The 16,908-nt window shown below is 38.2% G+C and overlaps 1 protein-coding gene across 1 annotated transcript in view; it reads left to right on the plus strand.

The window, feature by feature from the left end:
* Positions 1 to 16,525, plus strand: part of angpt1 (angiopoietin 1) — a 70,413-nt gene extending 53,888 nt beyond the window's left edge. The window contains exons 8-9 of the mRNA XM_082185908.1: positions 11,867 to 11,997; positions 15,706 to 16,525. Of these exons, the coding sequence (XP_082042034.1) occupies positions 11,867 to 11,997; positions 15,706 to 15,869 (295 nt within the window). The 3' untranslated portion in view covers positions 15,870 to 16,525. The remainder of the gene's footprint in view (positions 1 to 11,866; positions 11,998 to 15,705) is intronic.
* The last annotated feature ends 383 nt before the right edge of the window (positions 16,526 to 16,908 follow it).

The following is a 16,908-nucleotide window of genomic DNA, read 5'->3' on the forward strand; positions in this document are numbered from 1 at the left end:
GTTACAGGCTAGTTGACACAAAAATGAACATTCTGTCATCATTTACATTTATAACATGTATTATCATTGATTAGATTACATTTATCTTTACATCCCTTACAGTGTGTCATTACAGACCGGTGTGACTTTATTCTGTGGAACACAAATCGAAATATTTTGAATAGTTTTTATTTCAGAAACCAAGACTTAAAGTCTTCATAGTCAATCATTGTATTCCTTAAAACTCATCTTTGATCACCAAAATGACATATTTAAACGTTTTTAACATGAAAAATGCCTTAAAATATCTTGAATGTAACTCGACACCCTTGGCTCATTTAGTATACGCGGTTCTATGAATATGCAAATGAGCCCCGCCTCCACTCACTCACTCAGCTCAGAGATCCACTGGTTGACGATCACACGTTGATCTGATTGGTTACAAGGTAGTTTGTGACGTCAGAAACACCAGCGATTTCAAAGCGTGTTTTTGAGACTGTCTTTGGTTCACTGCAGTTTTAAGGAGGAAATACTCAGCAATGGTGTCGACTTATGAACTTACACATGGTTTGTCTTAAAGCAGATTAAAAACACCACAATGACACATAAACAACATTAAAAGCTGGATTTTCACCACAGGGGGACTTTAATATCGTACATCACTTTGCTTCTCAAGTAAATGTATTGTGATTTATTAAGAATATTTAGATATCTGTACTGGAACACAAACTCTTTTTGCAGTTTACAATGAAACATAATGGGGTCCAAAACAACACTGGACCCCACTGACAAAAAAACACACTGACACTTCATCCAAAATCCAATTAAATAGTATGCGAAAACAGTATATGTTCTCAGAATACAAAGTATTAAAAAAAACAGTGGGTGAAAAACACCTAATAATGACAGAATAGTACATATGGATTACGCTCACACTCTATAGAACGTCACAAAGCACGTTTTTAACCAAATGTAGTCCCTACTACACAATATGCCATTTTGGATGCATTGTGACTCTTAAAAAAGAAAATCTTCTTTTGTGTTGCACAGAAAAATAAATCAGACATGTTTGGAATGACTTGAAGACAAGAAAATAATCCCTTACAAAGCTTGGCGGGAACTCCAGCATATCAGGATCCAGTTGTGCTCAATTCATGCACACATACTGTACATATGCACACACGCACACACACACACACACACACACACACACACACACACACACACACACACACACACACACACACACACACACACACACACACACACACACACACACACACACACACACACACACACACACACACACACACACACACACATACATATTGGAGACATGGCTCATAAAAGCACATTAAAATTCTGCAAGCGTGTGCATGAATCCACAAAGGATAATTTAGAGCTTAACATATTACGATGCACAAGCATTTCTATTTGTCAGAACCAACATGGAGACTTTCCAGTCCGTCAGGAAATGTTTGCACTGCGTTTAAAGCTTTAGAACAGAAGTAATTGCACACAGAAATAGTGGAGCGTAATCCCAAAACCTAAATCATGAAAAGGACTAACTGTCAAGTTTATTACCTTTCTTTAGTCCTAATGATTTCCAAACTGCACTGAGGGTAAAGGCTGAGGTGAGAGAGCTCTTGGCTGAATCTAGACGCTGCTCACAACAATTCATTTCTTATAATGACCATCTATTTTTTTCTTCTTCGCGTTACCAAGTTTCGGCATGCAGGACCGGGCGTATTAATGCGGGGTATATGAGGGGTGTGAGAGGTGTGATCCAGCAAATCAGTCAGCATTATTAGACTGTAATATTACAAATGCATATTAGATTTGACACTTTAATGATTTCAATAGTAAATCTCTAATGTTACGATTAAACTGAGATCATTTTTACTCCTTGGTCAAATTCAGTCACTTTTTATATATTATTCTGATAATGTAAATATGAATAACTACCATCCAAAAGTGTGTGTGTATACAAACAGTGTGTGTGTGTGTGTGTGTGTGTGTGTGTGTGTGTGTGTGTGTGTGTGTGTGTGTGTGTGTGTGTGTGTGTGTGTGTGTGTGTGTGTGTGTGTGTGTGTGTGTGTGTGTGTGTGTGTGCGTGTGCGTGTGTGTGTGCGTGTATTTTTAACCTCTGTACTACAATATGAATTTAAGTCAAGAATATTTCAGCAAAAAAATCAAGTGTAGATTTAGATATCCTCAAGTGTAAACACTGAGACCAGATGAAAATCTGACTCTGGCATGGAGAAAACAATCTTTCCAAATATATATTTTTTCCAGGTCTTGTGCATTCTTTTGGTAAACCTCAGGTCCAGTTATCTAGGAAATGTGATATGCCTCGGTGGCGCTAACTGACCACAGCGCTGCCCGATACACACTTCTTACGCTTATGTAGTGGAAACTACAACTGTTTTCTGGAAAACTGAACACACAGACCATGACAGCAATTGTGAACATGATCAATGACTGTGACACACACTCACTAGAAAATATAATATTAAAAGTATGCACAGAAATACATAAGAGTGATATATCGCACATGTACAGAAAGATGCATGTAAAAATGTTTATCTGTCATCATGAGGTCTCACAGTTTATACAAGTAGGTTTATAATACCTGGAGGCAGAGAAAGAGTCCATTTCATACTTAAAAACATCATAAATAAATACATAAATAGGCAGTTCAGGGTTACATATGTAACCTAGATGTCTTAGATCTTTATCCAGAGCATTTGATATTTTCCAGTGTTGTCGTTGCGGGTGTATTTGATTGATTATATATATTATATTAATATTCAGGGCTGAATGGATGCATTGTTTCATCAGATCCACCGCACGTCCATCATGACTGATGCAAACAAATGATTGCAAAATCCCTAATAAATCAAACGCTGTCTGTTGTTCACCAGTCAAAACGAAACTGAGACTGAGACGGTCCACAGATGATGTAGATAAAATAGTCTAATCTGGATAAGAAAACTGAAGCAAGGCAAAAAGAAGAGAGAAAACTAACATGAAGAATGAGGAAAAACTCCCATTACACCATTTATATTGTGTATTTCATTTCTTGCCTGTTGCAGATTCTGCTGATAAACACCAGCTCGTATTACACTCGTGTTTACACTACTTATGAATCCTAAAGCGATTTCATTTCGGGAAGTGTAATAATCAGTTAAATGGATCTTGAGAGTGATTGCTTCAAAAGCTCAACACTGGTAATGTTCTCTTGGCACCTGTACAGCGCTCGACATCACTGTATTGAATATGATCATAACTTACAGTATATTGCCAATCTCCTGCCGAGCAGAAGCATTTTATCCAGCTACTCCACTTAAGCAAAAGCTGAAAAATGATATTTAACCGTAATTCAAAATGAATTAGATTATTTTCATAATGGGCACAATTTTATGCGAGCTGGAATTTGCGAGAGTGTTTTGTTTCGGTGGCGCAACAAGAAAAGTTATTGAGGATACAATGTGTCAGTCGCGTTCTATTTGGAACTCTAAGGGTTCTTGAATTTAAAAAGATTCTATATAAGGAGAAATGTCTTAAATTATGATGCATAATATTCTCATGTTTAATTTTTATTTAAAAAAAAGCTGCTTTATTCATAAAATTTTATCAAAATAAAAAATGTATTAATTAAAACTAAATCTATAAAATAATCCCGTGATGGGAACCCCTAAATTGCCTGACGGAACCGCTACTTTTCAGGAAATGGAAAAAAACACTGTATTTTTTAAATGATTAAACACTGTGACATCTGAGTTGATATTGTGGTGTTATATATGGTCAGACACTTGCATGTGTCATTATATTATTAACATTTGACCAAAATTAAGCTTAAATGGAGTTATGATGTTTTTGACCAGCAAATATCAGACATGCGTGTATTGTCCGTCTTTAGAGGCAGTAATAAGTGCATTATGTCCATTTACAGCTTATACGGTTCACTGTAGCTATATGTGGGCGCTCAGTTTTTTCTGTCATTTGGCCAAAATCTCATGTTATTAAAGATGAAGTGCTTCATACAGGCTGTTTAAGACACTATTGGCTCTGACTCTGACAAATGCTGGATACTCTTCTTCGCTCCTCAAATACATAAAACATTAGCCTTTATAAAGATAGTGTTTCTGGGTAAAGAAAATTATGTATTTATTTACCCTTGCATTGCAATCAAGCAGAGACGCTCCAGAATGTGTCATGATAGAGGTGGGCGGAGTTATGAGGTTTGACTGACAGTTTGAAGAGCCAATGGAGTTACGCGGTTTAATCACTAGCTCTTTTGCTCTTTTTAATACTTTAATTGGTTAAATATGTGCAGAACACACAGCCAGTCGTAAAGGATGACCAACGCAATAGTGACGATTTATGAGGAAAAAGTAAAAGTGACAAAATACGGAGATACAATGTTTCCGCTCGACAGTGACGATATAGTTAGAATAATGTCTAAAGTGGACTATTGAAGTAGAGCAGCTTCTCCTCTGAGAGTGTGTGTGGGTCAGTATCCGGGATCCAGAGCCGTGTTTTCCCTGAGGAATGGGGTCATGGGGGGGTGGGGGGTCTTGTTCATATTCCTGGGCCGGACGCCACTGACCCGGAGCCAATGCCCACAGCACTGACAGACTCCCAGACTCCCTGTGTTTACACTGCTGTGTGTATTGATGGGGTGAAGTGTGTGTGTATACTGATGGAGTGGAGTGTGTGTATCCCTGCTAAAGACCAGCGGAGACCAGCTCAGTCCAGACTGGTTTGTGCCAGCAGAGACACAGTGTTTACCAGTGCAGCGGATTCACCAAGTCTTGCTGGTTAACCTGGGTGTGTGTGTGTGTGTGTGTGTGTGTGTGTGTGTGTGTGTGTGTGTGTGTGTGTGTGTGTGTGTGTGTGTGTGTGTGTGTGTGTGTGTGTGTGTGTGTGTGTGTGTGTGTGTGTGTGTGTGTGTGTGTGTGTGTGTATATGTGTGTTTTGGTTCATTTTCAGATTAAAGTATTTATTAAGATACTTTAAAACTGAAAGCACCTCAGTCAAATCTGTGTGTCTTCAATAGAGCATATAGACACTGAAACATGGTAATGCCACAGTCCAGTATTGAGTGTTTCTGCACAGACACGTGTGAGGTTATACAGCATCTGTCTGCTTTTCAGGTCCTGAAGAGGTTTAATTGCGGCTGTATATGTTTGTCCTTGAAGCAGATGAAACAATATTGATTTAATAACTCTTTCATCCAGCCAAGTCTGAGATCCACAGATTTAGCAGAGGTTTCTTCAGCTGTGTCTGGTGTGAATTTTGTACGGTGGTTTTGGCACAAACACACACACTGTAGGCTGTGAATTCTCTGCTAAAGCATTTAAAGTGTGTACTATCAATATCACAGGCTTCTTCCAAAGCGCTGTCAGCAAAACGACACACACACACACACACACATTTCAAAGGTCTGTTTTATTGACAGCCAACTTTTGTACATGATTTGCTCAAGGTTATTTCCAAATGAGGTCAAAAAGAAGTAACAGTGAAATATAGCATTTGTTGCTTTCGCCTGCGAGATGAAACCTTTAAGCCATTTTTCATAAAACATCTTCAATCAATTTGTTTCTCCAGTAAATATCTCTTGTATTTAAGGCAAGACAGCCCAGGTAAAAAAACAAAACAAAACAACTAATAGATATCAACACACTTCCCCAGTTGATTGATTACATTAATAAGTGCAAAAAATTTATAAAATAAAAAGTATTACAAGTTTTCTGAAATGTTATGTTTAAATATGCAAATGAGGCATTATCTAATTAAATATGCACTCATTCGCATACATTTATAAAACAAACATCTGAACATTGGATGATGTCGGGTTTAAAATTCGTTTGATTTTGTTGACATATTAGTCAAAGTTTTTTACTGAGGGGATTTTTGATTTCTCGATGTTTCGATCAGAAAACACTGTCAACAGCCAGAAAAAAATATGTTCTCAATTTTTGTAGGGATAAAATGTTGTATAAAATCAAGAAAATTATATATGAACAAACTCCTCTGTAAAAACCTTCATAATATAGATGAGAATAAAACTGTAAAGTTTGGTGTGTGTAAGAGATTTCTGGCTCAATGTAGGAGGAAAAACTCGTTTAGAGAAAACGGTCTTTAAAGATATAAATCTACAGATGCACATAGATAAAGTGCTCTAAAAGATACAGTTAAAAGTGTTTAAAAACAACGTAAAAAATAAATAAAAATAAAAACTTTAAAAAACTTTTAAAAAGCCTAAAAATCCCCAAATCTCAGACCTGACAGATGCATGAAACAGTGTCTCGCCTTCAGAATGTTTCGGTGTTTGTACTGGAAAACAAGAGAGAAATACAGAGGAAGAACTTCATTTTTTGCAGCGTAACTGTCAGTGTCTTCTGGATATTTATTATGCTTTCCTTAAATTCCACAGTAGCAAATGAAAGAAATGTCGGCGCTGCCGGATTGTCGAGTGTTTGCTCTGTGTGTATTAAAGGCCATATATACAGGAGTGTGTGTAACGCTGGTCCTCACGCTCATCACACACGAGGAGCTCTGACATGTCCCTCAGCCTCGGAGAGGAAACAGTATATAACGCTTTTATTTTCAGTCTCTGGCGAGGAGTTCAGCTTTGCTGTGACACACGGACCCCTATGGCACGTGAATTATAGCACTCGGGTGTTGTGTTTCCGCTCCTCTACTGTAAAACGCCTGTGTTTGGGCTTTCTGTACTGAAAAAAAAATGATGTGCTTCTTCTGTCTAATCTCAACCCTCATTCTGAGCCTCTGTTTTAAATGACCCGTTTTAAAGGTGGTTTATTTAAAGGATTATTTCACTTCAGAATTACAATTTCCTGATAGTTTACTCTCCCCAACGCCATCCAAGATGTTCATGTCTTTCTTTCTTCAGTCAAAATGACATTAAGGAAAAGATTCCAGGATTGTTCTCCATATAGTGTCTTCAATGGGGTCCAACAGGTCCAGATGTGAGTTTCAGTGCAGCTTCAAAGTCTCGACACGATCCAGCCGAGGAATAAGAGTCTTATCTACACAAACCAGCGGACATTTTATTTTAAAAAAATAAACATTTATATACTTTTTAACCACAGATGCTTTGAGTCTGTGTTGCCGAACAACAGTTTGGGTTTGTGGAGCATGTTCATCTGATGAACACTTCATTTCATTCAAGAAATGTAGATTTCATCTAGACAAACACATCCATACGTCCTCCTTTACTCTGTGTAAACATCATCCGGTGAGGAACGCTACACAACTGCCATCATTTCACATTAGGAAAATAGAAAGACCGGACACCAGAACGCTTCCCCTGGGCTGTTGTGCAACACCAAATAAATCTCGGTTTTCATCACAGCTTTTCCTAGTAAGGCTTGGAGTGATTCAGCAAAAGTTCATTAAGGCTGGCGAGAAGAAGTCTAGATGAACTGTGTTCTGTTGACCGTACAGATGTTCGAGCTCAGACTGAAACAAAGACCACATCATGACACACAACAGCGTTAGTGTAACAGTCTATATATATACAACCCGGTCACACTGAATGCATCTCTATAGCACACGTGTTTATCCTGCAGTTTATACGCGAAAATGAGTTTTTACGTGCATATGATATGCATGGGTATGTTTAGTAGTGGTGTGGGGTGTGTGTGTGTGTGTGTGTGTGTGTGTGTGTGTGTGTGTGTGTGTGTGTGTGTGTGTGTGTGTGTGTGTGTGTGTGTGTGTGTGTGTGTGTGTGTGTGTTATACGTCTGGGTAGAATTAGTGGTGTGCAATAAAGTGTGTATCATGCACATGAAAACTAATTTTCGCGTACAAATTGCACGATAAACACAATACATGCTATAGAGACGCATTTCCATGAGATTGCGAGTCTATTGCTCTTCTGTGAACTCAGAGACTTGAGATCGGCCTTCAGGTGAAGCTGGAGATGAGCAGGTGTGTGTTGATTCACCCGGTCGTGTGTTTATGTGTGTGAGAGCATTGATCATGCTTTTATATCACAGAGAAATTATAAAGATATTATAGTTTTCAAGGCTTTAAACCAGGGTTGTCTACAGGGAGTCACATTTATATAGCAAACACTTTAGAAAAGCACTTTCGGATCTATCAATTTACATGATCATTTAAAAGTTTGTTGTTTTCTTTTTTCTTTTTCTTTTTGCAAGAATGCATTAAATTGATCAAAAGTGACAGTAAAGACATTTATAATATTACAAAAGATTTCAGTTTCAAATAAATTATGGGGTATTTTTATTTATTTTCTATTTATCAAAGATTCCTAAATATATATATATCACGTTTCCTCAACTGTTTTCAACACGGATAATAATCATAAATATTTCTTGAGCATCAAATCATCATATTAGAATGATTTGTGAATAATCATGTGACACTGAAGACTGGAGTAATGATGCTGAAAATTCAGCTTTGATCACAGGAATAAATTACACTTCATTATATATTCACATAGAAAATGGTAATTTTACATTGTAATAATATTTCACAATTTTTTACTGTATTTTTGATCAAATAAATGCAGCTCTGGAGAGCAGAAGAGATGACTTTCAAAAACTCTTACTGACCCCAAAACAATTGATTGGTATGCATGTTAACATTCAATCAAAATTAATTTATAGCTCACATTTAGATGGTTTATGATGTGCATCACTGCATGAGACAAAGATTGATTTTAGAAAGAATGATCATATTCTAGCTAGTATCAGTGTTTTAATGCACACTTGTCACAATCTTAATGTATATTAAGCATATAGTATTGTCACATTTTGTCTTTCTTTTTTGTGCATTTTGTGCCAGGTCTAATTTTAATGTTAATTTTAATGTTAATAAACAATAATGTAAAATGTAAAAAAAAAGATTCTAATAATTTACATTAATAAAAAAAAGATTTAAATGTGGTATCTTCCCCAACCAATGTCTATGAAGAAGTGAAAATTATATGGGGTGGTTGATTATGATTAGACTTTTCTAGCTTTAGTTAGTGTGTAATGTTGCTGTTTGAGCATAAACAACATCTGCAAAGTTACAACGCTCAAAGTTCAAAGCAAACGGAGATATTTGCTTTTAAAGAAATCACTTTTTAAGGACTACAACAAACGGCTGGTAGAGACTACACGAGCTTCCTCCCGGGTTAGTGACATCACCAACCCTAGAATTTACATAAACCCCGCCCCCAGAACACGATTTATAGATTATCAAGACAGAATATGCTAATCAATGACTAAAGATAACTACACATAAGCTACATAAATTCATCAACTAACCATTCAGAAATGTCCTGTTGCTTCTACATGTTGTCTCTTCTTCTAGAGTCTCTCCATCATTGTCTGACTCCGGTTTGAACACAAAAGGCTGAAAGTTTTTGAAATGTTCAGTGTGTGTCTGTGTGAGGTAAAAGAACACAAGCTCTTGAAGCTCCGCCCCCTGTGCCGGGAGCAGCAGCTCATTTGCATTTAAAGGAACAGTCACAAAAACAGTGCGTTTTTGTTCACCCTCATGCTATATAAAAATATCTGTGGGGTATTTTGAGCTAAAACTTCACACACACATACATAACAAGATGTTATTTTACATCTTGTGAAAATGGCATTATACCACCCCTTTAAGCACTATATGCAGAGATACAAGTCAAATTATGCAGCAACATGTTTGCGTCGGCTGTTCAAATCCCGAGGAAGTTTATTTCCTCTCTGTGTGTTGACAAGTTTGACATTTTGTATGACAGAAAGTGAAGAATGCTTTCTTTCTGAACAGTCGGTATTGCACTTGTGTCTTAATATAAGATGTAAAAATATAGCCTGTCAGCGAAGAACAGAATACATCGATCATACGCAGAAACCGCGAACAACCAGTCCATTAATCTTGGTTTGGAGACCGCAACGATGCACTTCATCTTAATGAGCATGATGTCACCGAACGATGTTTGCAGCATTATTTGATGTGGGTGGCTTTAAAGTGATTAGACAGTGTGTAACAAGAACGTCTGTGAGATGGATGAAGTGTGAGGAACAAAACATTGAAAAAAGGGAAAAAAAATCCCACTTAACAATAAGAGCGAGAATCACACACTTGGCCTCTAAAGCCTGTTGTTGCATCACTGGCCTCTTTGGACATCCCTAAAATACAATACATTTTCCAAGTCTCTTTCCAAGATTCATCTTAGAGGAGATTTATAAAGCTCAATCTCTACTGTCTGATCTTATTTGTGGCGATGACTTTCAGGAAATGATTTTGTGGGGCTGTACATGTTTCATTTGGTGTTCCTTTCATTGCTGGCATGCCTATGCAGTTTCGTTTTTTGGCTCAGAGAATGACACTTTGGATCAAAATAAATAAAAAAACTAGTCGGAGGGGTAATAACCCTCAGGTTAAGACCTTGGGCAGAACTATTGGTGACACAATGAAGCAAGATGGGAAAATCAAAGGCCGTCCTTTAACCACCAAACTCTGGGCGTCAATGCTGCACACAATTAAGCGTTTGAACCCAAGCCTGCATTAAGTGAAGGTTGTGAATTTGTGGTTAAAATCCTCAAGTGTGGATGGATGGAGTTGAGTTACACGCTCTGTGTGGTTTCTGGAGTATACGGTATGGGCTTTCCCAGCCAATGCCCTTTTACTTTCAGGCTCTACTAGAACAGGTTTTCCTGCTTGAATGTTGATTATTTTCCTCATATTCTCCATTGTTGCAGCTCCTCTCTTCCCAGTCTGTCAGTAACGCTCAGGACTGTGTTTCCTGAAAGCATCGTTAGCCAACTATGGTCGCAAGTTCCGTCGTTATCAGCCGTTCATCGAGTCGGTGTTTCCCGAAAACATCGTTCCAACGAACATTCGCAAAGATCATCACAGAGTTGTGTGTTTGAGCGACAGATCTCGACCTGCATGACATGTGGACTCAATAAATCCTTATCCTGAGTAAAATAATCAAGCTGACATTCAGTACAATCTGTATCTTTTGTTTAGAATACATACAAATGTCATTTACGCCTTTTAGTTTGTAAAGAGATTTAAAGCGTCATTTTTGAAGAGTGCGCATGTGTGAACGAGCTCTAGTGTAAGAACGAGTCTATGATCGAATCTGGAAATAAAGCAAAATAACTGAGAAAAATGAGAAATAGTCCTCAGATGCTATGTCTGTAATTTATAGCAAAACATCTAGCATTAATTAGATCTCAAACAGATTCATTAAAAGTAGTTATTACTCCTGCGTGACATCATTATCCAACGTGTCTGAACGACCAATTTGCGACAATACAGTTTTGTGAAACAGTCGTGACTAGTTGATTTCTTCAACAATGAATCGTACTATGATAGTGAAGCAGCAAGTTACGCCGTTGTTCGGGAAACACAACCCCGTTTAGTTCCTGTCTCTATGAAGCCCCTCCTTCTGAAAAGCACACTGTGCTCTGATTGGTCGGCAGGAGCAGTGTGTTGTGATTGGTCGAGCGCTTCGAGTGTGTTTGGGAAATGTCCCCGGCCCTTCCCATAACCGCCAGTTTAACACACTACTAACTAACTCAACCAGGCCCCGCCCCTTTATTCTGTGTATGAATTATTATAATGAGGAATATTGTGACGTGTTCGTTCCCGGAAAAAACTCAAGACTACAATGGAGGCGTTTCAGGAGTTCAGGAACATTGACACTGATATAGAGAAGAGCTGGAGCTTTTTCATCCTCAAACAGCAACATTACACACTAGAGATGAACATGGGAAAAATGCTAACTCTCAGGAATGGAAACGTGGGTCATGAGTGTGAAGGAATTCTGCGTAAATCACTCATGGATGTTTCTGGCAGTAAATCCAAGGCCTCCTTGTTTAAAAATCTCTCTCTCTCTCTCTCTCTCTCAGGTTGTTCCTGAAGAGCCACAGTGGGACTGCGGGCCGGCAGAGCAGTTTGGCGATCCACGGCACTGACTTCAGCACTAAAGACGTCGACAATGACAACTGCACATGCAAGTGTGCGCTGATGCTCAGCGGCGGTGAGACACACACTTCTCATTTAAACATCTATTGCAAACCAATCTTGTTCCTTTTGCAGTTACCCATGATTCTCAGGAAGAGGCTGACATTAGTGCTGAATAAATACAAATGGAGAATTTAGTAATCAAAATGTACTTGTACTGTGTGCTTTTGATTCATTAATAACAACTGGTCCGTAACAGTCATTAGTGTGGGAATTGAAAGTTGCACACTGTATGTTTTTGATTCACTGAAAAGAACGGACTCATAAGAGTCATTTGTTCAGGAGTCGAAATACACTGATCACTCAGTAACAGTGTATTTGAGTTCCATTCACATCTGCAAAACTTTGCTAATGTTTAACTCTTTTCCCACCAGTATTTTCGATCATATGGTTCCCATAATATTTTGTTGTATGAATATGTAAACAGTCAATATATCAAAAGAAAAAACAGAGCCTTCTGATTGGCTGTGATTTTGGATTGATCTGGTTGTGAGTGCAGTGCGCTTCCAGAGAGACTCCGCCCACACTCTCTTCTGATTGGCTGTGATTTTGGATTGATTTGGCTGTGAGTGCGGTGTGTTTACAGAGAGACTCCGCCCACACTCTCTTCTGATTGGCTGTGATTTTGGATTGATTTGGCTGTGAGTGCAGTGTGTTTACAGAGAGACTCCGCCCACACTCTCTTCTGATTGGCTGTGATTTTGGATTGATTTGGCTGTGAGTGCGGTGTGTTTACAGAGAGACTCCGCCCACACTCTCTTCTGATTGGCTGTGATTTGGGACGCGCAACAGCCTGCAAAAAAAAAGCTTTTCTTGCTCAGTATTTTTGTCTTGTTTCCAGTCCAAATGTCTAAAAATTCTTAAATCCAGATGCTTTTACTAGATTAGTAAAATGCCATAAGATATTATGTCTTGTTTTCTGGGGTAATAAATAAAAATTAAGTGAGTTGCTGCTTTAAAAAAAGCTAAATTAACTGCCAATAAGTCAAAACAGACTTTACTGTAAATCAAACAGAAACAAGATTATTTTTCTTACCCCATTGGCAGATCATTTTGCTTGTTTTAAGCACAAACTCACTTAATTTGGATTTATTTCCACAGAAAACAAGACATAACATCTTATGGCCTTTTACTCATCTCGTAAAAGCATCTGGATTTAAGTATTTTTAGATATTTGGACTGGAAACTAGACAAAAATACTAAGTAAGAAAAGCATGTTTTGCAGTGTAACAGTGAAAACACGTATTGCCGGAACAACTTATCAAGAGTTAAGAACCACTAATGGACCCGAGCGCCATGAATCATCATAACCTACGTAAATAGCTAGTATAATGACACTCTCTACATAGACTCTGTGAAGTGTGCAGACAGTAGGATCCAGTCTAAACACAGTGTGTGTCTGTGTACACCTCATGCTCTGTGTTTGGCAGAGGAACTGCCATAAACCGTGATAGTAATGAGGTCTTTGTGGACTCGTGTAGTCTCTCCTCGTGGGTTCAGACCACCGACAGCTTATGCTTTTCATCCTGGAAGCCTTTAGGTCTCAAATCACTGTGAATCATTTAATAAAGCCGGCACTGAGAGCGATCCTGTCCACCCGAATCTGCCATCACCTTCACCGTCCTTGGTGGCCAATATCTAAACGGGGCCCTGACAGTGATTCATCTCTGAGATATTTAATATCAGGATGAGAATAAATATGAGACTTACAGTAGGGTGACATGCATAAATACGCTGTATATGCAAGGGGATTTGTGCAATGCAAATAATAAAAAAGAATAGTGTCGCGGTGAAAGATTTTTAATGAGTTTGTAATGAAAAAAACATCGCGGAAATGCCTCAAAAGCAGAACCCTTTAAATTCTGTAGCGTAAGTGCTTTAATGAAAGATATATTGGTTCCAGTTCTGGTTTATATCATGAAATCAAACTTTTTATCATTCTGTTGCCTCATTTCTTGTTATGCAGTGTGGTTAACAAGCCTATAAAACACAGCGAGGCACTCGCCCAGATAATGAGATGAGAAATAAGTAGAATCAGCATCCAGTCAGTTTACTGTGTCAGTGAGAGTCGTGACAGAGAGCAGCGATGTTGGCTCGCGGGCGGCTGGTAAAATGGCACAGATCTCTCTGGCATGTGAGCCTGTGAAGTGAACCTCGAGTCCTTAATGGGAAAGAGACGTGCTAAAATGGGCACCATGCGGACACATGTTGTGTGTGTACGTGTCTAATTGAAGGCCAGATGAGTGGAAAAAAAGCTGTTCTTCCTCAGTATTTGTGTCCTGTTCTCCAGCACAGGTATCTAAACATTCTTAAATCAAGATACATTTACTGGAGAATAAAAAGTACGTCAGATATTAAGTATTGTTTTCTGATAAGTGAGTTTGTGCTAAAAACAAGAACAAATATCTGTCAGTGGAGTCAGAAAAATTGATTTTTTTTCCCTCATTTGGATGTGAGTGCAGTGAACTTGCAGAGAGACTCCGCCCACAAACTCTCCTGATTGGCTGTGATTTCAGAATGATTTAGTTGTGAGTACAGTGAACTTGCAGAGAGACTCCGCTCACAAACTCTTCTGATTGGCTGTGATTTCAGAATGATTTAGTTGCGAATTGAGTGCACTTGCCGAGAGACTCCGCCCACAAGCTCTTCTGATTGGCTGTGATTTCAGAATGATTTAGTTGTGAGTGCAGTGAACTTGCAGAGAGACTCCGCCCACAAACTCTCCTGATTGGCTGTGATTTCAGAATGATTTAGTTGTGAGTGCAGTGAACTTGCAGAGAGACTCCGCCCACAAGCTCTTCTGATTGGCTGTGATTTCAGAATGATTTAGTTGTGAGTGCAGTGTTCTTGCAGAGAGACTCCGCCCACAAGCTCTTCTGATTGGCTGTGATTTTAGAATGATTTAGTTGCGAATAGAGTGCACTTGCAGTGAGACTCCGCCCACAAGCTCTTCTAATTGGCTGTGATTTTGGATTGATTTGGTTGTGAGTACAGTGTGTTTACAGAGAGACTCCGCCCACAAACTCTTCTGATTGGCTGTGACTTTAGATTGATTTGGATTTGAGTGCGGTGCGCTTGCAGAGAGACTCCGCCCACAAACTCTTCTGATTGGCAGTGATTTTGGATTGATTTTGTTGCGTCTCATACTCGTTGTTGTTTTTTCCACTGTATCGCATTGCAAGTTTGTCCTTGACAACAGTGGCTTTTAATGTGATGTGGTTGTATCTTTATGAGAAAAGGACTTGTTATATGATTTATATCATATTGCATGTTCGCTTTCTTTCAGGATACTGTGAGACTGAACGCATACACAGAAAAACATAATGATCTTACTCAGTCATTTTGTCTTGTTTTGCATTAAAAATATCGAAACATTCTTAAATCAAGATTTAATTGATTAGCTAAATGACAAGTCTTGTTTCGGGGAGATAAACAATCAAAATTAAGTGACTTTATGCTTAAAAAATAAGCGTTTTCCCTTTAAATTAAGTTTCTTTCTCTGACTCCACTGACAGATGTGTGTTCTTGTTTAAAGCACAAACTAAAGAAAACAAGACTTAAGATCTTCAGTCATTTTGCATCTCCAGTAAATGCATCTTGATTTAATAATGTTTAGATATTTGCACTGGAAAACAAGATTCATAATTTGCTACAGAACTGCATTAACGATTGTAAATGTGTGTGTGTGTGTGTGTGTGTGTGTGTGTGTGTGTGTGTGTGTTAGGATGGTGGTATGATGCCTGCGGTCCATCCAACCTGAACGGCGTTTACTACAGACAAGGACAACATGTCGGAAAATTCAATGGAATCAAGTGGCACTATTTTAAAGGCCCGAGTTACTCTCTCCGATCCACTGTCATGATGATCCGACCGGCCGACTTCTCGTAGTCCTCCACAAATAACCCACAAAAGCTTCGGAAAAGTGTTATTTCTCCGGCCTGTGACATTGCCCTGCGTATAATGCAGCATTAATGTGAGATAACACTCATTGAAACAGGAATCCTGGGAATACGAGGCCGTCCTGACACCTTCACGGAGAGATGGAAAACTCCCTGGGAATTTAGGGCAGGAGCGGACTTGGCTCGGCTTTTATTTTTAAATATCAGAGGTATGAATTCAAGTGCCATTCACTTGTCACTCAGGACCGGTGGATTGTTTTAATGCAGACACATCACCTTTGATGGAAGTGCGTCGCCCTGCGATCGTCTGGCTCTCAAACCTGAATTTAAAGCAGCTTGAATGTCCTCCAGTATCCTAAAAGGACATATTCATGTTTTATACAAACGTGTTGCACAGTTATATTTGGGTTATGATACTTTACTTCACATTTTTATGCTCTTTTTTTTTAACCCAGTATATTATTACTTTTTTTATTTTGTACATTATTCCTGTCAAAGTGAAGAAAACCATAGCATGCAGCGTTAAAGGTGACTTACAGTGCTTTTACAAGGAACATTTTCAGCAAAGAATAGCACAGCCGTCCTCCAGCCTGCAAAAAACATATTCTTACTTGCTTTCCATTAAAACAATTTAATAAAAATAAATATATATATATACAGTAACACTTTATAATAACGTTCAGTTGTAAGTCATTTATAAGTGGTTAGTTAATGATGACATTTATTCATAAATGATTAGCAAGTGATATACTATGTTTAGTAAATTCCGTTACAAGTGATTAGTTAATGATTAACTAATCATTTATGAAACATGACTATGCATTCATAAATGATTAATAAGTGATATGTTCATTATTTTATGTATGTTTTGTAGATTCAGTTATGAGTCATTTACATTTGATTAGTTAATGATTAACTACTCATTTACAAAACATGACTATGCATTTCATAAATGTTTTTGTTTTTGGGGGGGGGGGGGGGGGGATTTACAAAACATGACTATGCGTTTCATAAAAGGTTTTTTTTTT

Source organism: Leuciscus leuciscus, assembly GCF_965113295.1.
Source record: "Leuciscus leuciscus genome assembly, chromosome: 12".
Classification (NCBI taxonomy): Eukaryota; Metazoa; Chordata; class Actinopteri; order Cypriniformes; family Leuciscidae; genus Leuciscus; species Leuciscus leuciscus.